This window comes from Pristiophorus japonicus, chromosome 6, assembly GCF_044704955.1.
Source record: "Pristiophorus japonicus isolate sPriJap1 chromosome 6, sPriJap1.hap1, whole genome shotgun sequence".
In the NCBI taxonomy this organism is placed as follows: domain Eukaryota; kingdom Metazoa; phylum Chordata; class Chondrichthyes; family Pristiophoridae; genus Pristiophorus; species Pristiophorus japonicus.
Window position 1 is genome coordinate 69,870,405 of NC_091982.1, and position 25,649 is coordinate 69,896,053.

A 25,649-nucleotide genomic window follows, 5' to 3' on the forward strand; every position below is an offset into this window, starting at 1 on the left:
CAACCCCACAACCAGAGGGAGCAGCAGTGAGCAACCCAACCCTGCAACGAGAGGGGGCAGCACTGAGCAACCCAGCCCCGCCAACAGAAGGGGCAGCACTGAGCGACCAGAGGCGGCAGCATTGAGCAACACAACCCTGCCACCACAGGGGGCAGCACTTAGCAATCTGACCCGCCACCAGAGGAGGCAGTACTGAGCGACCAGAGGGAGCAACACTGAGCAACCGCAGGGGGCAGCACTGAGCAATCCAACCCCGCCACCGGAGGAGGCAGCACCAAGCAGCCAGAGGGGGCATCAGTGAACAACCAGAGGGGGCAGCACTGAGCAATCCAACACCACCACCAGAGGGGGCAGCAATGAGTGACCACAGCGGGCATCACTGAGAATCTCCCCAACACTGCCACCAGAGGAGGCAGCACTGAGCAACCGGAGGGGGGTAGCACTGAGCAACCAGAGGGGGCAGCACTGAGCAATCCAACCCCGCCACCACAGGGGGCATCACTGAGCGAACCAACCCCGCCACCACAGGGGGCAGCACTGAGCAACCAGAGGGGGCAGCACTGACCAATCCAACCCCACCACCATAGGGGGCAGCACTGAGCAACCACAGCGGGCAGCACTGAGCAACCAGAGGGGGCAGCACTGAGCAACCACAGGGTGCAGCACTGAGCAACCACAGGGAGCAGCACTGAACAACCCAACCCCTACAAACACAGGGGGCAGCACTGAGCATCTCCCCAACCCCGCAACCAGGGAGGGCAGCACTGAGCATCTCCCCAACACTGAGCAAGCAGAGGGGGCAGCACTGAGCATCTCCCCAACCTTGAGCAACCAGAGGGGGCAGCAGTGACCAATCCAACCCCGCCACCATAGGGGGCAGCACTGAGCAACCACAGGGGGTAGCACTGAGCATCTTCCCAACCCTGCAACCAGGGGGCAGCACTGAGCAATCCAACCCGCCACCAGAGGAGGCAGCACTGAGCAACCAGACGGGGCAGCACTGAGCAACCACAGGGGGCATCACGGAGCAACCCAACCCCACAACCGCAGAGAGCTGCACTGAGCAATCCAACCCCGCCACCAAAGGAGACTGCACTGAGCAATAAGAGGTGGCAGCAGTGGACAAACAGAGGGGGCAGCACAGAGCAATCCAACCCCGCCACCAGAGAGGGCAGCACTGAGTGACCACAGGGGGCATCACTGAGCATCTCCCCAACCCCGCCACCACAGGAGGCAACACTGAACTACCAGAGGGGGCGTCACTGAGCAACCAGAGGGCGTAGCACTGAGCAATCCAACCCCGCCACCACAGGAGCCAGCACTGAGCATCTCCCCAACCCCGCCACCACAGCAACCACAGGGGGCAGCACTGAGCAACCCAACCCTGCAACGAGAGGGGGCAGCACTGAGCAACCCAGCCCCGCCAACAGAAGGGGCAGCACTGAGCGACCAGAGGCGGCAGCACTGAGCAATCCAACCCGCCACCAGAGAAGGCAGCACTGAGCGACCAGATGGAGCAGCACTGAGCAACCACAGGGGACAGCACTGAGCAATCCAACCCCGCCACCAGAGGAGGCAGCACCAAGGAACCAAAAGGGGCATCAGTGAACAACCAGAGGGGGCAGCACTGAGCAATCCAACCCCGCCACCAGAGGGGGCAGTACTGAGCGACCACAGCGGGCATCACGGAGAATCTCCCCAACACCGCCACCAGAGGAGGCAGCACTGAGCAACCAGAGGGGAGGTAGCACTGAGAAACCAGAGGGGGCATCACTGAGCAATCCAACCCCGCCACTACAGGGGGCATCACTGAGCGACCCAACCCCGCCACCACAGCGGGCAGTACTGAGCAACCAGAGGGGGCAGCACTGACCAATCCAACCCCGCCACCATAGGGGGCAGCACTGAGCAACCACAGGCGGCAGCACTGAGCATCTCCCCATACTCCGCAACCAGAGAGGGCAGCACTGAGCATCTCCCCAACACTGAGCAAGCAGAGGGGGCAGCACTGAGCATCTCCCCAACCCTGAGCAACCACAGGGGGCAGCGCGGAGCAACCCAACTCCACAACCAGAGGGGGCAGCACTGAGCAACTCAACCCTGCAACCAGAGGGGGCATCACTGAGCAACCAGAGGTGGCAGCATTGAGCAATCCAACCCCGCCACCACAGGGGGCAGCACTGAACAAACCAACCCTGCCACCACAGGGGGCAGCACTGGGTGACCACAGGGGGCAGCACTGAGCAACCACAGGGGGCAGCACTGAGCAACCACAGGGGGCAGCATTGATCAACACAACCCTGCAAACACAGGGGGCAGCACTGAGCATCTCCCCAACGCTGAGCAACCAGAGGGGGCAGCACTGAGCATCTCCCCAACCCTGAGCAACCACAGGGGGCAGCACTGAGCAACCCAACCCCACAACCAGAGGGGGCAGCAGTGAGCAACCCAACCCTGCAACGAGAGGGGGCAGCACTGAGCAACCCAGCCCCGCCAACAGAAGGGGCAGCACTGAGCGACCAGAGGCGGCAGCATTGAGCAACACAACCCTGCCACCACAGGGGGCAGCACTTAGCAATCTGACCCGCCACCAGAGGAGGCAGTACTGAGCGACCAGAGGGAGCAACACTGAGCAACCGCAGGGGGCAGCACTGAGCAATCCAACCCCGCCACCGGAGGAGGCAGCACCAAGCAGCCAGAGGGGGCATCAGTGAACAACCAGAGGGGGCAGCACTGAGCAATCCAACACCACCACCAGAGGGGGCAGCAATGAGTGACCACAGCGGGCATCACTGAGAATCTCCCCAACACTGCCACCAGAGGAGGCAGCACTGAGCAACCGGAGGGGGGTAGCACTGAGCAACCAGAGGGGGCAGCACTGAGCAATCCAACCCCGCCACCACAGGGGGCATCACTGAGCGAACCAACCCCGCCACCACAGGGGGCAGCACTGAGCAACCAGAGGGGGCAGCACTGACCAATCCAACCCCACCACCATAGGGGGCAGCACTGAGCAACCACAGCGGGCAGCACTGAGCAACCAGAGGGGGCAGCACTGAGCAACCACAGGGTGCAGCACTGAGCAACCACAGGGAGCAGCACTGAACAACCCAACCCCTACAAACACAGGGGGCAGCACTGAGCATCTCCCCAACCCCGCAACCAGGGAGGGCAGCACTGAGCATCTCCCCAACACTGAGCAAGCAGAGGGGGCAGCACTGAGCATCTCCCCAACCTTGAGCAACCAGAGGGGGCAGCAGTGACCAATCCAACCCCGCCACCATAGGGGGCAGCACTGAGCAACCACAGGGGGTAGCACTGAGCATCTTCCCAACCCTGCAACCAGGGGGCAGCACTGAGCAATCCAACCCGCCACCAGAGGAGGCAGCACTGAGCAACCAGTGGGAGCAGCACTGAGCAACCGCAGGGGGCAGCACTGAGCAATCCAACCCCGCCACCAGAGGAGGCAGCACCAAGCAACCAGAGGGGGCATCAGTGAACAACCAGAGGGGGCAGCATTGAGCAATCCAACCCCGCCACCTGAGGGGGCAGCACTGAGCGATCACAGCGAGCATCACTGAGAATCTCCCCAACACCGCCACGAGAGGAGGCACCACTGAGCAACCAGAGGGGGCATCACTGAGCAACCAGAGGGGGCAGCATTGAGCAATCCAACCCCGCCACCACAGGGGCAGCACTGAGAAATCCAACACTGCCACCACAGGTGGCAGCACTGAGCAACCACAGGGGGCAGCACTGAGCAATCCAACCCCGCTCACCACAGGGGCAGCACATTGCGACCAGCGGGGGCAGCACTGAGCAACCACAGGGGGCAGTACTGAGCAATCCAAACCGCCACCACAGGGGGGCAGCATTGAGCATCTCCCCAATCCTGCCACCAGAAGAGGCAGCACTGAGCGACCAAGGGAGCAGCACTGAGCAACCAGAGGGGGCAGCACTAAGCAATGAGAGGGGGCAGCACTGAGCAACCAGAGGGGGCAGCACTGAGCCAGCAGAGTGGGCAGCACTGAGCCAGCAGAGTGGGCAGCACTGAGCATCTCCCCAACCATGAGCAACCAGATGGGGCAGCACTGAGCATCTCCCCAACCCTGAGCAACAACAGGGGGCAGCACTGAGCAATCCAACCCTGCCACCAGAGGGGGCAGCACTGAGCAACCCAACCCCGACACCAGAGGGGGCAGCACTGAGCGACCAGAGGAGGCAGCACTGAGCAACACAACACCGCCACCACAGGGGACAGCACTGAGCAATCCAACCCGCCACCAGAGGAGGCAGCACTGAGCAACCAGTGGGAGCAGCACTGAGCAACCGCAGGGGGCAGCACTGAGCAATCCAACCCCGCCACCAGAGGAGGCAGCACCAAGCAACCAGAGGGGGCATCAGTGAACAACCAGAGGGGGCAGCATTGAGCAATCCAACCCCGCCACCTGAGGGGGCAGCACTGAGCGATCACAGCGAGCATCACTGAGAATCTCCCCAACACCGCCACCAGAGGAGGCACCACTGAGCAACCAGACGGGGCATCACTGAGCAACCAGAGGGGGCAGCATTGAGCAATCCAACCCCGCCACCACAGGGGCAGCACTGAGAAATCCAACACTGCCACCACAGGTGGCAGCACTGAGCAACCACAGGGGGCAGCACTGAGCAATCCAACCCCGCTCACCACAGGGGCAGCACATAGCGACCAGCGGGGGCAGCACTGAGCAACCACAGGGGGCAGTACTGAGCAATCCAAACCGCCACCACAGGGGGCGGCATTGAGCATCTCCCCAATCCTGCCACCAGAAGAGGCAGCACTGAGCGACCAAGGGAGCAGCACTGAGCAACCAGAGGGGGCAGCACTGAGCAATGAGAGGGGGCAGCACTGAGCAACCAGAGGGGGCAGCACTGAGCCAGCAGAGTGGGCAGCACTGAGCCAGCAGAGTGGGCAGCACTGAGCATCTCCCCAACCATGAGCAACCAGATGGGGCAGCACTGAGCATCTCCCCAACCCTGAGCAACAACAGGGGGCAGCACTGAGCAATCCAACCCTGCCACCAGAGGGGGCAGCACTGAGCAACCCAACCCCGACACCAGTGTGGGCAGCACTGAGCGACCAGAGGAGGCAGCACTGAGCAACACAACACCGCCACCACAGGGGACAGCACTGAGCAATCCAACCCCGCCACCAGAGGAGGCAGCACAGAGCGACCAGAGGGAGCAGCACTGAGCAACCGCAGGGAGCGGCACTGAGCAACCCAACCCCGCCACCAGAGGAGGCAGCACTGAGCGACCACAGGGGGCATCACTGAGAATCTCCCCAACCCCGCCATCAGAATAGACAGCACTGTGCAACCACAGGGGGCAGCACTGAGCAACCAGAAGGGGTAGCACTGAGCAACCAGAGGGGGCAGCACTGAGCAATCCAACCCCGCCACCACAGGAGACAGCACTGAGCAACCAGAGGTGGCAGCAGTCGACAAAATTTGCTTTTCCAAATGTCCTACTTCTTCCTTAATAATGGACTCCAGCATCATCATCAGCAGCATAGACAGTCCCTCAAAATCGAGGAAGACTTGCTTCCACTCTAAAAGTGAGTTCTCAGGTGGCTGAACAGTCCAATACGTGAATTATAGTCTTTGTTACAGGTGGGACAGACAGTGGTTGAGGGAAAGGGTGGGTGGGGAGTCTGGTTTGCCGCACGCTCCTTCCGCTGCCTGCGCTTGATTTCTGCATGCTCTCGGTGTCAAGACTCGAGGTGCTCAGCGCCCTCCTGGATGGTCTTCCTCCACTTCGGGCAGTCTTGGGCCAGGGATTCCCAGGTGCCGGTGGGGATGTTGCACTTTATCAGGGAGGCTTTCAGGGTGTTTTTGAAACTTTTCCTCTGCCCACCAGGGGCTCGCTTGCGGTGTAGGAGTTCCAAATAGAGCTCTTGCTTTGGGAGTCTTGTGTTGGGCATGCGAATGATGCGGCTTGCCCAACAAAGCTGGTCGAGTGTGGTCAGTGCTTCGATGCTGGTCTGATCGAGAAGTTGGTGCGTCTATCCTCCCAGTGGATTTGCAGGATCTTGCAGAGGCAGCATTGATGGTATTTCTCCAGCACTATGAGGTGTCTACTGTATATGGTCCACATCTCTGAGCCATATAGCAGGGCAGGTATCACTACAGTCTTGTAAACCGTAAGCTTGGTGCCAGATTTGTGGTCCTGGTCTTCGAACACTCTCTTCCTCAGGCGACCGAAGGCTGCGCTGGCGCACTGGAGGCATTTCTGGACTCCAGAATTTTCCCAACAGAAATTAGGCTGACTGATCTACAGTCACCTGCTTTCTGTCTCCCTCCTTTATTAAATAGGGGCATTACATTTGCGGTTTTCCAATCTGCTGTGACCTCCCCAGAATCCAGGAAATTTTGGTAGATTACAACCACTATCTCAGTCCGTAGGATGCAGGCCATTAGGTCCAGGGACTTGTCCACCTTTAGTCCCATTATTTTACTGAGTACTACTTCATTAATGATAGTGATTGTATTAAGTTCCTCCCTCCCTATAGCCTCTTGATTATCCACAATTGGAATGTGTTTAGTATCTTCTCCCGTGAAGACTGATACAAAATATTTGTTCAAAGTCTCTGCCGTTTCTCTGGTTCCCATTATTAATTCCCCAGTTTCATCCTCTAAGGGACCAACGTTTACTTTAGCTAATCTCTTCCTTTTTATATACCTGTAGAAGCTTTTGCTATCTGTTTTAATGCTTCTTGCTAGTTTACACTCATAATCTATCATCTCTCCATTATTTTTTGTCATCCTTTGCTGTTTATAAAAAATATTTCCCAATTCTCTGGCCTCCCACTAATCTTGGCAACTTTGTATGCCATTGTTTTCAACTTGATGCCATGCTTTACTTCCTTAGTTAGCCACGGATGGTTCTTCCTTCTCACTGGAATATATTTTTGTTGCGCGTCAAGTATCTCCTTAAATGTCTGCCAGTGCTCATCAACCATCTCACACTTTAATCTATTTCCCAGTCCACTTAAGCCAACTCTGCCTTCATACCTTTGTAATCGCCTTTATTTAAGATCAGGATAACAGAATCCTTACTCAAATGTGTAATAAAAAAAATCCAGAAACTGAAAATATAATAAAGAGCAGCTAGTACGGATTCCAAAAGAGAAGGTCATGCTTGACCAGCCTTACTGAATTCTTTTTAAGTAGAATGGCAAGATAAGAGTAATGCAGTGGATGCAATATATTTGGATTTCCAAAAGGCCTTCGATAAGGTACCGCATAGTAAAACCATGACAAGGTCAGAATGTGTGGAATTAGCGAACAGCAAGCTGGCCACAAAACAAGAAACAGAGGCGTTCCACAGGATCGGTGCTGTGACCACTGTCCTTCACCATTTACATGAACAATTTGGACTCGGGAATTGAAAGTATAATTTCAAAATTTGCGATGACACCAAATTGGGGAGTGTAGTTAATACAGTGGAAGACTGCGACAAAATAAAGGAAGATATTAATAAACTTGTAGAATGGAAATGTAATTGGCAAATTAACTTCAATATAGCTAAGTTTGATGTGGTAGATTTTGGAAGGAAGAGTAAGGTAGCACATACTGCTTGGAAAATAAGTGTCTAAATGGATTGGAGGAACAGAGGAATCTGGGGATGCAGATACACAAATCACTAAAGGTGTTCATTTCTTGAGGATCAGAATTCAAAAGCAGAAATGTTATGCTAAATTTGTATAGAACTGTGGTTAGATCACACTTGGAGTACTGTGCACAGTTCTGGTCTCCATATTATAAAGAGAATATAGAGGCACTGGAGAAGTTACCAAAAAAATCACTAGAATGACACCAGAATTGAGATCCATCAGGAAAGGATGAACAGTCTGGGGCTTTTTTTCCTCGAGAAAAAAGAAGACTGAGGGGTGACCTGGTAGAGGTCTAAGATTATGAAAGGGTAGATGTTGAGAAGATGTTTCCACTTGCGGGGAGACCAGAACTAGACGCCATAAATAAAAGATAGTCACTAATAAATCCAATGGGGAATTCAGGAGAAATGTCTTTAGCCAGAGAGTGGTGAGAATGTACCACAGGGAGTACTTGAGGCGAATAGCGTAGATACTTTTAAGAGGAAGCTAGATAAAACACGAGGGAGAAAGGAATAGGTGGTTACGCTGATGGGGTGAGATGAGATGATGGAGAGGGCGGGAGGAGGCTCGTGGGCAGGATAAACGCCAGCATGGACCTGCTGGGCTGAATGGCCCGTTTTTGTGCTGTAAATACGATGTAATTCGCATTTGGGCAACCCCTGCACCTTGATCTGGCTCATTTGCCAGATTGAGTTCACCAGCTGGAGCTCGGAATCCAGCAACACCAATGCACTTGTGATCTGAACAATATCACCACTTGAATTGAAGGGTAGAAAACCATATAAAAATATAACATGAAAATCAGTAACAAAATAATAACTAGTTATTGGTATTCTATTCATTGTCAACCTTTCAACAGTGCTACAAATACTGGGACCAGTTCTTCAAGGACCTACAGCCTGGGGCTGGCTTCGAGTAACAATGTGTTTAGAGTACCAGTGTAACAATATGCTTACCCCTCTGAGGCAGGAATATTAAGGCAGCTTGGCATTTTTGGTTGTCTACTCCAGTTAGCTGACTCTATGGAACTGCTGCTGACTGGCTGTTGCTTACGCTCACTTCTCTGTCTCTACATTTATACAGTATTTACAGCACAAGAACAGGCCTTTCGGCCCAACTGCTCCATGACGGTGTTTATGCTCCACACCAGCCTCCTCCCACCCCTCTTCATCGCACCCCCTCCTTCTACTCCTTTCCCCCTCATGTACTTATCTAGCCTCCCCTTAAATACATCTCTGCTATTCAGCCCACTTGTGTGTGTGCGTATTCCTTTTCATAAATGCGGTTTATATGGAGTGGGTGATTGCGGGTATTTTTTGGGGGACCGATTAAATTGAATGCAGTTGTTACTAATCCTTTACTTTCTTATATAAACTATGCAGATATCTGCAGTTGCTCTGTGTTCTGATTTAGGATTAATCCACCAATGAGGTAACAGCAGCAAGAACAGCCCTTCCCCCAAATTTCCAGGCCCAGGAAGTTGAAACAGGAGAAATCATCAAATAATAAAGTCCAATAGGACCGGAGCCCCAAGCTCCCAGGGTCGGATCCCCCCCCACCTCCCGGGCCAGGTTGCTGGGATCTGGCAGCTCAAAGGCCACGGGTTGGGGCAGTTTGCTGTAACACATCCCCCCACAACACCCCCCGCCTCCCTCCCGGATCTCCCACCCTGCACAGCTCCCGGTGCCAGGTTGCTGGGATCTGGCAGCTCAAAGGCTACAGGTTGGGCACATCCCATCACGTACATCTTTCTATGCCCTTATAATGGCGAACCAGGTCCTTTAAACACACATTTATCCAGCACCTTCTGCACGGTACCTGAATATCCTCCAAATATTTGGCCTGGCTTTTAGCTGATTAATTCTGTATCCATGCCCCCTCACTCCGAGATTGCAGTCTAAAGTTAGAGTAATTGCATTAACCATTACCCCTCATTTGCAAACCCCACATTGCTTGCCTGACCTTGTCCACTCCAATGAAAGTGTCTTTTCCTAAATTCGAACCTGGAGTTCTCGAATGTCCAAGTGGGTCTTCTCTGAACTTTCTCCTATGTATCGAAATGATGCAAGCAATATTATAACTGTGACTGAACCTACAGCGTGTATATATAGTATTATAATAATCTGTACATTCAAATTATATTTTCTTTTTTGTGATTTAAAAAAAAATACAATTAAAATATATTTTGGTCTAAAATTTTTTAACCAGCAAAGAAATGCAGGAAGGGTTTGAAAAGCAAAGCCACAGATAACAGACGACACATGTCCAGCAGAACAACTTCTGAAGATACACGGTCATGCAGTCAGTAAAGTGCAACAACACCTTCAGTATCGAGCAATCTTACAGATTTATGCAGGGCATCAGACTTTCGAAAATTTCACCATTCAAAACTTCGGATATTCAAACTCAAAAAGGTTTTTGTGTCCCCCAATAAATGAAAGCCATTTTAAAACGACTGTTTGTGAATAAGCGGATTACAATGGTATAAAAGTGCCATCGAAAAATGTGTAGGATACATATTTTCACATGTAAATAAAAAATTCCATGATAAAATGTATTTATTTTCAATAGATAAGAGTTACAAAAGTTACTGCTCACTTTAAAATATGACAATTTGGTGTTTTATTTTGTAACAATACGGTCCAAAAATAATTCCTCTGGTATGAACAATAAAAAGGTCGATATGCTCTGTATCCACCTGACATTGTGCAAAGTCCGCTCAGCAAGGCAGCATCCTCCTGGAACACTCGGGAGCAATCGGTCAAAATCAACTTTCAACAAGTCAGCAGACAAAACACTAAAGTGAGTCTGAGGTAGATGGTTTCCTCCCCCTATCTAATTTTCAGTTTTCTGCCCCAGTGCCTGGTTCTTGAGCCCCCAAAAATGGCACCACATCTGAACTATGGAGAGACGTAACCCCCAGGATAAAGCTTCCACAATAACAGGCAGAATAAGAGCAGCTAAGAGGAGCATTGTGGGCATCATCCGACTCTTCCAGCTGCCTTTGAAGCTTGCCACATCTCTCTCCTAGAGCGACGGCCGCTCACAGCATTGGCAACATTGTCCAACCAATCCAACAGGGCTTCTGTTCCACAAGCTCTGCGACAGTAGTGCCGTCCCAAGATGCTCTTCCGACAGAAGCTAATGCCACTGGGGTGAGAGGATAGTTAAAGCGAGCAAGTTACGAGCAGTTCATGCGCTGTACACAGATTGACAGGGAAGCACGTTCCTGGTCCACAGTCCTCCAGCTGGACTATCTGCTGTTGACATGGTTGATCGGTTCTGACAGTGACCTTGAAATAACATCTTCTAGTACTCTTTCCAGTTGTTGGATTAACACTCGTCTTTTAAACCTGGGGACAAAACGAAGAGTCAGAATTAGAACATAAAATCCATAGCCCATCAGTCCCATTCCAGCCATAGTCATTGATTCATGGACTCTCTCTCCCCATTCCTCACCTATTGCTCATTACTTTATAGTTACTGGGGTAGAAAGATGACCTCATTACCAGCATAAGCCGGGTGCACTGTGGACCAATGTGCTGCACTCCAAGGATGCCTGACCCCACGTTAGGTCAAGTCATTGATCAGGCACCCAGGCCAGCCAGCTAAAGCAGACATTTGGCCTCTTGCATATGCTAATGAGGGGCTGAGTGCCTACTTTAGGGCCTTCGGGGAAACTAGGTGGAGCGGAGCCAGCAATCAGCCGGCCCCACAAAGGCACGGTCCTGCACTTGCCCCCTCTGCCCTTCCCCTCCCCAGGGAGCGATACCCCAGTCTCTGCCCTGCCCTCCCATCCCCGGGGAATTACCCCCAGTCTCTGCCCGCCTCCCTTGCCTCCCACCCCTCCCCCCCCCCCAGGGAATTACCTTCCGGTACGTTACAGTAGCACAATGGTTATGTTACTGGGCCAGTAATCCAGAGGCCTGGACTAATGATCTAGAGACAGGAGTTCAAATCCCACCATGGAATTTAAATTCAGTTTGCTAAATAAATCTGGAATTAAAAAGCTAGTATCAGTAATGGTGACCATGAAACTATCTGATGGTTGGAAAAACCCATCGGGTTCACTGATGTCCTTTAGGGAAGGAAATCTGCCGTCCTTACCTGGTCTGGCCGATATGTGACTCCAGACCCACAGCAATGTGGATGACTCTTAACTGCCCTCTGAAATGGCGGCTCACCACCACCTTCTCGAGGATAATAAGTGCTGGCTTTGCCAATGACGCCCACATCCCATGAACGAATAAAAATAAAAAGTCTCTGCCACCCCTCTGATCATCCCTTCCCTCCCCAGTGACAAACTTTCAGTCTCTGCCAGCGAGGCAAGATCATCTTGAATGGGGCGAGCAGCCGATGGAGGCACGATAGATAATGTTACTGGGGTGCAAGGCCCAGTGCCAGGCTAGCCTTGGGCTCCCTGGTTAGGGTGCACGATCCAACCACTGCAGCTCTCTAAACGTTGCATGAATTTCCAACCCGCTAAGCTCCTTCCCTGAAAAAGTCATCAAGCAACGCTGTAACTATCTCGATAGCCCTCAGTTCCCAGGGTGTGGGTGCCGATGGCAAGACCCCATTTATTGCTCATCTCGAGTTTCGCTGAAATGATGATGGGCCTTCCTTAACACTGTGGTCTGAGTGCTGATGGTGCCTTCTACAATCCCATTACCCTGCAGGGGAAATGTTTGAGGCTTGTGAATTTTTAGTCCGATTTCCACAGATGTGCTAGACAAAGGAAACTATTGCCTTGATCACGAACTGAAAGAGGATTGTGATTATTACCCATTAAATCTGTCATTTTGTAATCAAAGTTACGTTTACATTACTCATCCCAAAGGGCTTCCAGCAGAACACATTACTCTGGAGGTGCAGCCTGTGCGGGAAGAGGGACTGGCAATTGCAGTTACGCAATCCCTGCCTCGGTCGATGTGAGCCTCAGTAACAAACAAGCACATACCTGGCAGCTTCTTTGATAGTTTTCTGAAGGAAATGCCTCTGGATTTCTAAAGGACCTTGTATGTCCTCCAGTAACCTGAAGAGTCGGTCATAATCTGAAATTAAGGAATGGTCAACGATTTTGAAAAATGAAGCTGTTCTGTGCGAATGAAAAACTGAAAGAGTTAACAAATTTTCTTTGCGTTATTTACATGTAGTTTATTTTACCCCGTTAAGGACAGTCTCCTGCAACAAGTACAAATCTCAAGCCAAGAGAAAACCCAGCCACACCCAGGACAAGGGGCATTTCACCAGGGAATTGAAGGGCTGAGAGACTTGCATTCTACACTGCCTGCTGGCGTAGGCCGGGCTGAGGGGAAATGGGATTCGGGGCTGAATGGGGGGGGGGGGGGGGGGGGGGGGGGGGGAAGGAGGTGGGGCTGAATGAGGAGCGGTGGGCAAGAGGCAGTGGGAGGCGGGGCGGGAGGAGGTGGGGCTGAATGAGAGGGGTGGAGCGGGGCAATGGGAGAGGGGGCTGAATGGGAGGGGACGGGGCTGAATGAGGAATGAGAGGGGGCGGGGGGCAGTGGGAGATGGAGGGGCGGAGACAATGGAAGACAGGGGCAGTGGGAGATGGGCTGAATGGGAGGGGCAGGGGGTGGAGGGAGGGGTCAGTGGGAGACAGGGGCCCGGTGGGCTGCATCCTCCCAGCTGGAAATAAATAAAGGAAAGCTGCCAAGTGGAGAATACAATGATGAGGAATGGGAAGCTGAGAGGCTGAAGCAAGAGCAAGGCTGGCCAGAAGGAAGGACTCGGGAAGGTGCTTTGCTTAAGATGAGTTCCCAGAGACACTGCAATATTACAATGGGTTTTGATTGGTTCAGTTCCCAGGATACCGTAATTTTTACCATGTAGATTTTTCCACACTCTTCAATCAGTTTTTGTCCTACAGATGCAAAGCTTTCAATATATAACTCAAACTTATTTTGATCTCGTTATCTTAAAATGAATTTGATAGAAAAGTGAGCTTGTTGCTTGGACTGACTGCCTTTGCGCATTGTCTCATATCCTGTTAAAACCTTTTCCTCAACACACCAAAAGCTCGCTTGGAATGAACATTGCAAGCGATGTTAGTTCGATTTTCGAACAGCGGCTGGATAGAGACACTTACTTCTCCCCGGCTTGCGAATCTCCTTCATCACTTTGGTGCGGAGTTCTGCGTTGTTCCCCTCCAGCACTGGCTGAGCTTCCACCTCGTCACAGCTGGCCAAGGATATGCCTGGATTGCTTTCTCCTACCACATCTGCTTCGCCATCAGTCTCACATGGGCTCTCTAATGAGTCTCTCATAACCCCATCCGTCCCAAGTTTATGGTCAAGTAGGTCCTGAGCCACATGATTGAGCTGTGGGCTGGCCAGGAAATCACTGGGCAGCCGGGTCTCCGCTGCTGTGTACGCGGTCGTCGATGCAGGACCCTCGGGTGAGGGCGTTGTCGCCACGTCTTCGGCAGCTTCTTCCGATGGTTGTAAGTCATCCATCTTCCTTTCTGCACTCGCATCGACCAATGGAACGCTATTTGTATCTAAATGTGAAAGTACAATAAAGTCCATTGAACAATTTCAGCAATTAGTACAGCAGTTGTAAATTCATGAATGAACAGCATGCTGCCTGAAATGCTGCTGCCCAATGGGAGCGTGGGATAGAGGGACAGTCCTTGTATACTAACCCGCACTAGTCAGGCCACAGCTCGAGTACTGCGTGTCTAGGCCACAGCGTGCTGCTCTGGTCACCACAGTACAGAAAAGATGTGATTGCACTGGAAAGGATACAGAGGAGATTTACAAGGATGTTGCCTGGATTGGAGAATTTTATCTATGAGGAAAGATTGGACAGGCTGGGGTTGTTTTCTTTGGAACAGAGGGTGAGAGGAGGTGTATAAAATTATGAGGGGCCTGGATAGAGTGGATAGGAAGGACCTGTTTCCCTTAGCAGAGGGGTCAATAACCAGGAGGCATAGATTTAAAGTAATTGGAGGGGATTTGAAAGGAGTCTGGAACGCACTGCCTGAAAGAGTGGTAGGGGCATAAACCTTCACCACATTTAGGGCCCAAGTTTCCACATGATAAAAAACAGGCGCCCCTCCGAGCTGGGAGCCCGTTTTTCGCGCCTAAAACGGCGCCGGAAAAAAAACGAGCGATTCTGGAGCGCTTTGCAGCTCCTTGTCTGCCTGGCGCGGCGCCCAGGGGGGCGGAGCCTACACTCGCGCCGATTTTCTAAGTGGGAGGGGGAGGGTACTATTTTTTTTTTCCTGCCGGCAACGCTGCATGTGCACGTTGGAGCGTTCGCGCATGCTCAGTGTGAAAAAAACATTGGCACTCGGCCATTTTTGTAGTTCTTTGTAGCTGTTTAGTTTTTGAACATTTTTTAATAAAAGTACATTGCCATCAGCACAGAGGCTTCTTGTAGCAGTGAGAATGGTGCAGGAAGCCTCAGAAAGTTGAGGCAGCCGTTTCCCGACGACCTCCCCCTTTTGCCGTCGGGAAATGGCTCCTCAATTTCTGAGGCTTCCTGCAGCCTTCTCTCTTTCCCGCCAGCCGTCTGGAACGGCTCCCTTCCCCCTCCCCCCCCCGCATTCGGTCAGCTCCCTCCTACCCCCCCACCCCCCCGCCTGCGTTCGGTCGGCTCCCTCCCCCCCGCCCGCGTTCGGTCGGCTCCCTCCTCCTCCCCGCCCGCGTTCGGTCGGCTCCCTCCTTCCCCCCCTCTGCGTTTGGTCGGCTCCCTCGTTTTGTGAGGCTTGCTGCACCATTCTCCCTGGCTGAAGCACTTTCACACAGGTAGGAAGATAGTTTGTTTAATCTTTTCTTTGCTTATAAATGTTTATTCAGGTTGGATTTATTTGTATAAGTATAAATAAGGATTGATTGTAGAATTTAATGAGTTCCCTTCCCCACCCCCCCCACCTCGTTCTGGACGCCTGATTTGTAACCTGCGGCTGATTTTTTAATGTGTAGACAAGGTTTTTTCAGTTCTACAAAAATCTTCACTTGCTCCATTCTACTTTAGTTTGGAGTACATTTTCACTGTGGAAACTTTCAAATCAGGCGTCAGTGGCCAGACACGCCCCCTTTTGAAGAAAAAATTCTGTTCCAAAGTAGAACTGTTCTACCTGACTAGAACTGCAGAAAAAAAAAAGTGGAGAATTGAGAATTCTAAGATGGTCCGTTCTCCACCAGTTGCTCCGAAAAATCAGGCGCAAATCATGTGGAAACTTGGGCCCTTAAAAAGTACTTGGATGTGCACTTGAAATGCAGTAACCTACAGGGCTACGGACCGAGAGCTGGAAAGTGGGATTAGGCAGGGTAGCTCTTTGTTGGCCGGCGCAGACACGATGGGCCGAATGGCCTCCTTCCGTGCTGTAAATTTCTATGATTCTATGAGGAAAGATTGAGAACACTAGGCCTATAAACTCTGAAGTTTAGAAGAATGAGAGGTGATCTCATTGAAACATACAATATTCTTAGTGTAAATGCAGGGAGGATGTTTCCCCTGGCTGGAGAGTCGAGAACCAGGAGTCGGTTTCAGATTAAGGCGTTGACCATTTAGGACTGAGATGAGGAGAAATTTTTTCACTCAGAGGGTGGTGAATCTTTGGAGTTGAGTATATTTAAGACAGAGATTGATAGATTTTTGGATTCTAAGGGAATCAAGGGATATGGGGATCGGGTGGGAAAGTGGAGTCGAGGTCAATGGTCAGTCATGATCTTGTTGAAAGGCGGGACAGGCTCATAGGGATGTATAGCCTAATCCTGCTCCTATTTCTTATGTTTTCATGTAAGCATTTGGTGCAGACCAATGTATTGGAAAATCAGGACATATATATGCACTATCAGTTAATATAAACAAAGATCATAACTTTTTTTTTTGAAGAACAGCACTATTTTAAAAAGCAGTGCATCAATGTCAGGAAGGGCTGAGGCAGTAACATCCATCCTCCGACCATGTCTTCACCCGAACTGCACGAGGATATCGATGTACTGGGCAGTGGGCGGAACAGTGGCAAATGCAATTCAATCCGCAGAAGTGTGAGGTAATGCATTTGGGGAGGGCTAACAAGGAAAGGAAATACACATTAAATGGTAGGACACTGAAAAGTGTAGAGGAACAAAGGGACCTTGGAGTGCATGTCCACAGATCCCTGAAGGTAGCAGGCCAGGTAGATAAGGTGGTTAAGAAGGCATATGGAATACTTGTATTCTATGCCTCGGCTAATAAAGGCAAGAGCAGGGAGGTTATGCTTGAACTGTATAAAACACTGGTTAGGCCACAGCTGGAGTACGGCATGCAGTTCTGGTCACCACATTAAAGGAAAGATGTGATTGTACTGGTTGGAAAGTGGGATTAAGCTGGGTAGCTCTTTGTCGGCCGGCGCGGACACGATGGACCAAATGGCCTCCTTCCGTGCTGTAAATTTCTATGATTCTATGAGAGATTGAGAACACTAGGTCTATAAACTGTGAAGTTTAGAAGAATGAGAGGTGATCTCATTGAAACTTTGACTGTTTCTGGTTTCAACCAGGACTGGCAAACCTGGTGATTTACCAAATAAAGGCAGCATATAGTGTTAAAAAAAAAAATCGCTCTACCTGGACCCCTCCCTCTGGCCTCTTACCCTCTTCTAGGCCTCTTCATTGCAAACTGCCGATGGGACATCGGCCATCTCAATTTCTCTGCTCCCCTCACTCACTCCAACCTACCTCCCTCTGAACTTGCAACACTCCGCTCGCTCAGATCCAACCCCAACCTTGTCATTAAACCTGCTGACAAGGGTGGTGCTGTTGTTGTTTGAACCGACCTCTACCTTGGAGAGGCTGATCGCCAACTTGGACACTTCCTCCTACCTCCCCCTGGACCATGACCCCATCACTGAACATCAAGCCATCATTTCCCAGACCCTCATCTCCTCTGGAAGTCTTCCCTCCACAGCCACCAACCTCAGTTCCCCAAACCCACAAAGTCCACTTCTACCTCCTTCCCAAGATCCACAAACAGGTCTGCCCCGATAGACCCACCATTTCAGCCTGTTCCTGCCCCACGGAACTTATTTCTTCCTATCTCAACTCTATTTTTTTCTCCCCTTCTCCACTCTCGTCCCACCTACATCCGCGACTCCTCCGACGCCCTCCACTTTAACAGTTTCCAGGCCCCACCGTCTCCTTTTCACAATGGACGTCCAATCCCTCTACACTTCCATCCCCCACCAGGATGGCCTGAGGGCGCTCCGCTTCTTCCTCGAGCAGAGGCCCAACCAGTCCCCATCCACCACCACCCTCCTCCGCCTGGCTGAACTTGTTCTCACATTGAACAACTTCTCCTTTAACTCCACTCACTCCCTCCAAATTAAAGATGTTGCTATGGGAACCCACATGTGATCCAGCTGTGCCTGCCTTTTCGTGGGATATGTGGAACATTCTTTGTTCCAGTCCTACTCGGGTCCCCTCCCTCACCTCTTTTCCCGGTACATTGATGACTGTATCGGTGCCATTTCCTGCTCTCGCCCTGAACTAGAAAATTTCATTCACTTTGCATCCAATTTCCACCCTTCCCTCACCTTCACATGGTCCATCTCCGACTCTTCCCTTCCTTGACATCTGTCTCCCCATTTCTGGGGATAGACTATCGATCCAGTATCCACTATAAGCCCACTGACTCCCAACAACTACCTGGACTACACTTCCTCCCACCCCGCATCCTGTAAGTACTACATTCCATTCTCACTGTTTCTCCGTTTCCGTCGAATCTGCTCTGACGACACCACCTTTCACACTAGTGCCTCTGACATGTCTTCCGTTTTCCTCAACCGAGGATTTTTCTCCACTGTGGTTAATATGGCCTTCGACTGTGTCCATTCTATTCCCCGCACCTCTGCTCTCACCCCTTCCCCTTCCCCTCCCTCTCAGAATCACAACAGGGTTCCCCTTGTCCCCACCTTTCACCCCACCAGCTTCACACTCAACGGATCATCCTCCGCCATCTCCAGCATGATCCCACCACCATTCACATCTTCCCCTCCCCTCCCAGCGTTCCGAAGGGACTGCTCCCTCCGTGACACCCTGGTCTATTCCGCAGTCACCCCCAGCACCCCCTCCCCTTCCCACGGCACCTTCCCGAGCAAGCAAAGGAGATGCAACACCTGCCCTATTACCCCCCTCCCTTCCCACTGTCCATGGCCCCAAATACTCCTTCCAGGTGAAACAGCGATTTACTTGTACTTCTTTCAATTCAGTATACTTTATTCGCTGCTCACGGTGTGGTCTTCTCTACATTGGGGAGACCGAGCGCAGATTGGGTGACTGCTTTGCAGAACATCTCCGTTCAGTCTATAAGTGTGACCCTGAGCTTCCAGTCGCCTGTCACTTGGATTCTCCATTCCACTCTGACCTCTCCGTCCATGGTCTCCTACACTGTTCCAATGAAGCTCAACGCAAGCTCGAGGAACAGCACCTCATCTTTCGTGTAGGCACGTTACAGCCTTCTGGGCCCCACATCGAGTTCAACAATTTCAAAGCTTAACCTCTGGCCATCTTTGGCTCCCTTTCCCTCCCCTCCCCAAAAATCTTGTGTTTGTTCTTTCATTTTTCTTCTCTTTTTTTTCTTTGTCTCTAATGGCAGCTGGTCATTACTACGCCATTCACACCTGATCCAGATCAACCTTTTTCTAACCTCTATCATTACCATTTCAATTCGGCCCATCATCACTTTTGTCTCTCTAATCTCTCCTGCCTTCCACCCTATCACAGACCTTCCCTTTTGATCTTCCTTCCCCTCCCCCTTTCAGTGCTGAAGAATCTGCTCTTTCCGAACATTCCGCAGTTCTGACAAAGGTCAAACATTAACTCTGTATCTCTCCACAGATGCTGCCTGACCCGCTGAGATTTCCAGCATTCTCTGTTTTTATTGTAGTGGTTATGTTACTGGACTAGTACTCCAGAACCCTGGACTAATAATCCGGAGATACGAGTTCAAATCCCACCATGGCAGCTAGTATCAGTAATAAGAACATAAGAAATAGGAGCAGGAGTAGGCCATACGGCCCCTCGAGCCTGCTCCGCCATTCAGCCTCTCGAGCCTGCTCCGCCATTCAGTAAGATCATGGCTGATCTGATCATGGACTCAGCTCCACTTCCCCACCCGCTCCCCATAACCCCTTATCGTTTAAGAAACTGTCGATTTCTGTCTTAAATTTATTCAATGTTCCAGCTTCCACAGCTCTCTGGGGCAGCGAATTCCACAGATTTACAACCCTCAGAAGAAATTTCTCCTCATCTCAGTTTTAAATGCGCAGTTCCTTATTCTAAGATCATGCCCTCTAGTTCTAGTCTCCCCCATAAGTGGAAACCGCCTCTCTGCATCCACCTTGTCAAGCCCCCTCATAATCTTATACATTTCAATAAGATCACCTCTCATTCATCTGAATTCCAACGAGTAGAGGCCCAACCTACTCAACCTTTCCTCATAAATCAACGCCCTCCTCTCCGGAATCAATCTTGTGAACCTTCTCTGAACTGCTTCCAAAGCAAGTATATCCTTTCGTAAATATGGAAACCAAAACTGCACACACCATTCCAGGTGTGACCTCACCAATACCCTGAAAGCTGTAGCAAGACTTCCCTGCTTTTATACTCCATCCCCTTTGCAATAAAGGCCAAGATTCCATTGGCCTTCCTGATCACTTGCTGTACCTGCATACTATCCTTTTGTGTTTCATGCACAAGTAGCCCCAGGTCCTGCTGTACTGCAACACTTTGCAATCTTTCTCCATTTAAATAATAACTTGCTCTTTGATTTTTTTCTGCCAAAGTGCATGACCTCACACTTTCCAACATTATACTCCATCTGCCAAATTTTTGCCCACTCACTTAGCCTGTCTATGTCCTTTTGCAGATTTGATGTGTCCTCCTCACACATTGCTTTTCCTCCCATCTTTGTATCGTCAGCAAAATTGGCTACGTTACACTCAGTCTCTTATTCCAGGTTGTTAATACAGATTGTAAATAGTTGGGGTCCTAGCATTGATTCCTGCGGCACTCCACTAGTTACTAATTGCCAACCAAAGAATGAACCATTTATCCCGACTCTCTCTTTTCTGTTAGTTAGCCAATCCTCTATCCATGCTAATATATTACCTCCAACCCCGTGACCTTTTATCTTGTTCAGTAACCTTTTATGTGGCCTCTTGTCAAATGCCATCTGGAAGTCCAATGGTGACCGGATTGCTGTAAAACCCATCTGGTTCACTAATGTCCTTTAGGGAAGGAAACCTGTCGCCCTTATCCGATCTGGGCCTATATGTGACTCCAGACCCACAGTAATGTGGTTGACTCTTACTGCCCTGTGATATGGCCGAGTTAGCCACTCAGTTGTACCCAACCGCTACGAAAAACAATAAATGACTGCAGCGGTTCACCACCACCGTCTCAAGGACAATTAGGGATTGGCAATAAATGCCGGCCTTGCCAGCGATGCCCACATCCCATGAAATATATATATATATTTTTTATTAAATCAGCCATATGCTGAGCGTCGGGAGCACCTTTACCTTTATGTACCGCGACAGGCTTTACAAGGCTGGACTGTGGTTGGGCTACTGGAGTTGGAGTTGAAGGAGGCCCCTTTCCTCCAATGTGATTGATGATGGGCGGAGTTTGAGGTCGCCGCAGTAACGGTGACATGCTGCGTCTTCTCTTCAGCGATCCCGGTGTGTTGGATTCTCCAAGCCGTTTCACCTTGTTCTGCGGCCCCGCCACAAACTCATCTGCCTCATCGATCATCATTCCCTGATTGTAAAAAGCAAAAAACACTAATGAGGTGTTGCTGAAGGGAATGAAATCTCCGTGAGGCGCTGAAGACAGATCAGCGTGGTTTCTGCTCGTTCTGCTGTAACTGCAGGCGTGTCACAGAGTTCCAAATTGTTATTTACTGTGTTCTGAAAAGGCAGCTCAGTGAACATTAAGCGAATACAAAAACATCAAGTCAGGATACATTTTAAACATCAAATACGAGCCTGGGGTCCTTGCACACTCTGCCCTTCCAATTCGGTGTACATCCCCCCTCTACACACAACCATCTTTGGCGCAGCCTCCAGCCAGCTCGCCTCCACTCAATCCCCAGCTTCGACTGCCTACATCTGCCCTACCCCACTGACTGTGCTTTCGGTCGCCGTGTCGAACTCTGGCTCGGCTTTATGGGACGTGCTGAGCTGTTTGTGGCACTACTGGGGCAGTGCAAGTTGTCCCAGACGCGATTCCAAAATGCTGCTATCGGCCCCAAACAGCACTTTATGCTTAGCAGACACCCACTCCTGTTGCAGGCTGCACCACAGCTGTGCAATGGCAGTCCATGTTCACCATTACCTACCCACCAATTTGTTCAGTCTCAACTCGGGATCCCAGCACTTGAGTTCCAAATCCAGTCACGTATCTTCAAGCTTTCCCCTCGCATCATGCTCAAAATCTGCACCATCTAACACGGACATAAATAAAGAAACTCAGTAATTGGTTTCCCTGACTGTTTGTAGCCGCCTACCTTCTTGTCCTGCTTGAAAGGATTGCCGAATGTGTGGAGCCGTTTGGGTTGGTCTGGGTCAATCTCACGAAGAGGAGAAGGCATAAGTTTTAGGTATTCTTGATAGTTGCCCATCTGTGCCACTGGAATGCTGTGCAGATAATCTGCAATGAAATGAAAGGAAAGTTGGCATTAACACTATCGCTGATTTGCATGTCTGCTAGTTGTACTGATAAACATTTGATTCCAACACCTTAGAATGAATGCAGTAAAATAACCACCGGATTATTAATTTGAATTCATCCTCATGATATGGGCGCTTTATCAGGACAGCAGCATTATGCCAAGTAATACACATATCCTGCTGCTAAACCCTGGCTGTGTCTCTTTCACACTCAAGTGTCAATGTTGTGTCCTGCGCCAGTGAGTTAGGAGCTGATTAACTGACCTGAGGATCTGCTAAAATCAGAGAGCAAACTGGCGCTCTGTTCCTTTGTGACTCGGAGTTTTCTACATTTGGCAATGTGACTGATGCAAACCCACGACGAACACAATGGGGTGAAGCCCCTCCAGGGCTCCCCGAATCAGTTACCCCATTCACACCGGCCCTGGAGGAGAATCCCCAAGCAAACTCCCGGTGAATGCCCATCTCTGGGGGTGCTGGAGCGTGACGTGTGGGGGGAGGGGGGGGCCAGGGCGGGGGGAAGGGAGCACTTCACCAGTGAAAGAATTAAGACAGAAATCTGTAATTTAGAAAGAAGGTTGGAAGAATTCTGGCCAATGGCAGTGGTGCAAATGTTTTTCGATCCGTTCTGAGTGTAATGAATGTTTCTCTTAACCACAGCAGCTGGAGAAGGAAAAATAGCACGGCTACAAGATTAACTTGTTCCATAAGCAATAATTGCTTTGAATACAGATGCAAAATGCTGCAGATGCTGGAAACCTGAAATTGTTTTTGAATTCTCAATATAAAAGTAGAAAGTCTGTAATCATCCCCTTTGTCTCTGAGCTAGATACTATAGGCCCAAGTTTCCACATGATTTGCGCCTGATTTTTAGGAGCAACTGGTGGAGAACGGACTATCTTAGAAATCGCAATTCTCCACATTTTTTTTCCTGCAGTTCTAGTCAGTTCGAACAGTTTCACTTTGGAACAGAATTTTTTCTTCAAAAGGGGGCGTGTCCGGCCACTGACGCCTGATTTCAAAGTTTCCACAGTGAAAACGTACTCCAAACTAACTTAGAATGGAGCAAGTGAAGATTTTTGTAGAAATGAAAAAACCTTGTCTACACATTAAAAAATCAGGCGCAGGTTACAAATTAGGCGTCCAGAACGAGGTGGGGGGGGGGGGGGAAGGGAAGGGAAGTCATTAAATTCTACAATAAATCCTTATTTATACTTATACAAATATTATACAAATAAATCCAACCTTAATAAACATTTATAAGCAAAGAAAAGATTAAATAAACCATCTTCCTGCCTGTGTGAAAGTGCTTCAGTCAGCTCAGCGGTGTGGTGTCGTTCCCGCGAACGGGAGGGAGGGAGGGGCAGTAAGCAAGCAGCAAGCAGCCTTCCACTTGAGGTGGAAGCCTTACAGTCAGCTCAGCGGTGTGGCGTCGTTCCCGCGAATGGGAGGGAGGGAGGAGGCAGCCGTTCCCGATGGCGGGCGGGGGGGGAAGGAGGTAGTGAGAAGGCTGCAGAAAGCCTCAGAAGTTGAGCAGCCATTCCCGACGGCATGGGGGGGGGGGGGGGGGGGGGAAAAGAGAGGCCGTCGGGAAACGGCTGCCTCAACTTCTGAGGCTTCCTGCAGCCTTCTCACTGCTGCAAGAAGCCTCAGTGCTGATCATAGAAGGGCAATGTGCTTTTATTAAAACATTTTCAAAAATTAAACAGCTACAAAGAACTACAAAAATGGCCGAGTGCCAATGTTTCCTTCACACTGCGCGTGCGCGAACGCTCCAACGCACACGCGCAGCGTTGCCGGCACGAAAAAAACTAATTTAAATGGTACCCGCCCCCTCCCACGTACAAAATCGGCGCGAGTGGTAGGCTCCGCGCCAAACAGACATGGTGCTCCAGAATCACGCGTTTTTTTTCAGGCGCCGTTTTTGGCGCGAAAAACGGGCGCCCAGCTCGGAGGGGCGCCCATTTTGTAGCATGTGGAAACTTGGGACCTATATTACATTAAAAAAACTTCTTGATAATTTTTGTGTAGACTTCCTTAAATTCATCTTCCAGCTTGTTTTCAAATAATTTGGAAAACCCAGCTCAAATATTGTTATAGTCTGAACAAAAACACACTAACATTTGCACCAGAAAACAAAAAATTGCTGCAAACAATCATTGCTTCAACTTCTCTGTATAAACAAGAGAGGTGTTCCCATCACCCTCTGGGAGCAACTGTGACTGTGCGATGATGAAAAGTGGGTGATAGCGAATCAGCAGCCCTTTTTACATCTCTCCCTATTCCGACTGAAGGCTGTTGATTCGTGATCATCCGTTTCACATTATCGCATAAAGTCAAAAATTAACCTCTGTCTTTCTCCGTCAGATTGTCTCCTGGTAGTGAAAATGAAGCATTTGATAATAACTCAAATGTGAAATTTTACCCAAGAATGGCTTAGAAAATTCATTTTCCAGCACATTTCAATTCGTCAAGGGAAAGACCATGTTAAGCTAGACATAGAACCACACTGATGCACAGTGGGAAATTCTGGGCAGCAGCACACGCTCAGACAGCAGCACTGGACATGTTTTCTGTGAGTGATTTGATTGGTTGAGTTTCTGCTCCCCGCCCCACAGTTACTGAGTTTTGATTTGTGTTAAAAATATGAAGTTTGAGTCAATCAAAAAGCATGAGGCCCGAGGGACAGGAAATACAGCTGTATTGCTGGCTCATTATGTGTAGTTAGATCATATATTGTGTATTTGATAAAGTAAAATACAGCTGATCTTATTCAGAGCTTCCACACCTTTTAGACACCCATTCTGTCCTGAGCATTTGCAGATCTGTGGAATAGTACATAGTTATTCAGGAGTCCCAAGACTGTAGTAAAGCTTCCATCGTGTAATTTAAAAAGAAAATGAATGTGTTGTCAGAGCAGCCTAACCCATGTTTAGATTTTAATCAAAGTCCTCAATTTCAAAAAAAATAAAAAAGGGAAGGTGGCTTAACCGTGGCTATCAAGGGAAATCAGGGATAGTATTAAAGCCAAGGAAGTGGCATACAAATTGGCCATAAATAGCAGCGAACCCGGGGACTGGGAGAAATTTAGAACTCAGCAGAGGAGGACAAAGGGTTTGATTAGGGCAGAGAAATTGGAGTACAAGAAGAAGCTTGCAGGGAAATTAAGACGGATTGCAAAAGTTTCTATAGATATGTAAAGAGAAAAAGGTTAGTAAAGGCAAACGTAGGTCCCCTGCAGTCAGAATCAGGGGAAGTCATAACAGGGAACAAAGAAATGGCGGACCAATTGAACAAGTACTTTGGTTCGGTATT

General features: G+C 50.1%; 1 protein-coding gene across 2 annotated transcripts in view; it reads right to left on the bottom strand.

Annotated features, from left to right (window-relative positions):
- Nucleotides 1-10,194: 10,194 nt before the first annotated feature.
- Nucleotides 10,195-25,649, bottom strand: part of ints6l (integrator complex subunit 6 like) — a 157,540-nt gene continuing 142,085 nt past the window's right edge. For both annotated transcript variants that reach the window (XM_070882922.1, XM_070882921.1), the window contains 5 exons: nt 22,172-22,314; nt 21,186-21,423; nt 13,761-14,171; nt 12,612-12,705; nt 10,195-11,007 (listed from right to left, as the gene is read on the bottom strand). In XM_070882922.1, coding sequence (XP_070739023.1) covers nt 10,908-11,007; nt 12,612-12,705; nt 13,761-14,171; nt 21,186-21,423; nt 22,172-22,314 — 986 coding nt within the window. In that variant the 3' untranslated portion in view covers nt 10,195-10,907. The remainder of the gene's footprint in view (nt 11,008-12,611; nt 12,706-13,760; nt 14,172-21,185; nt 21,424-22,171; nt 22,315-25,649) is intronic.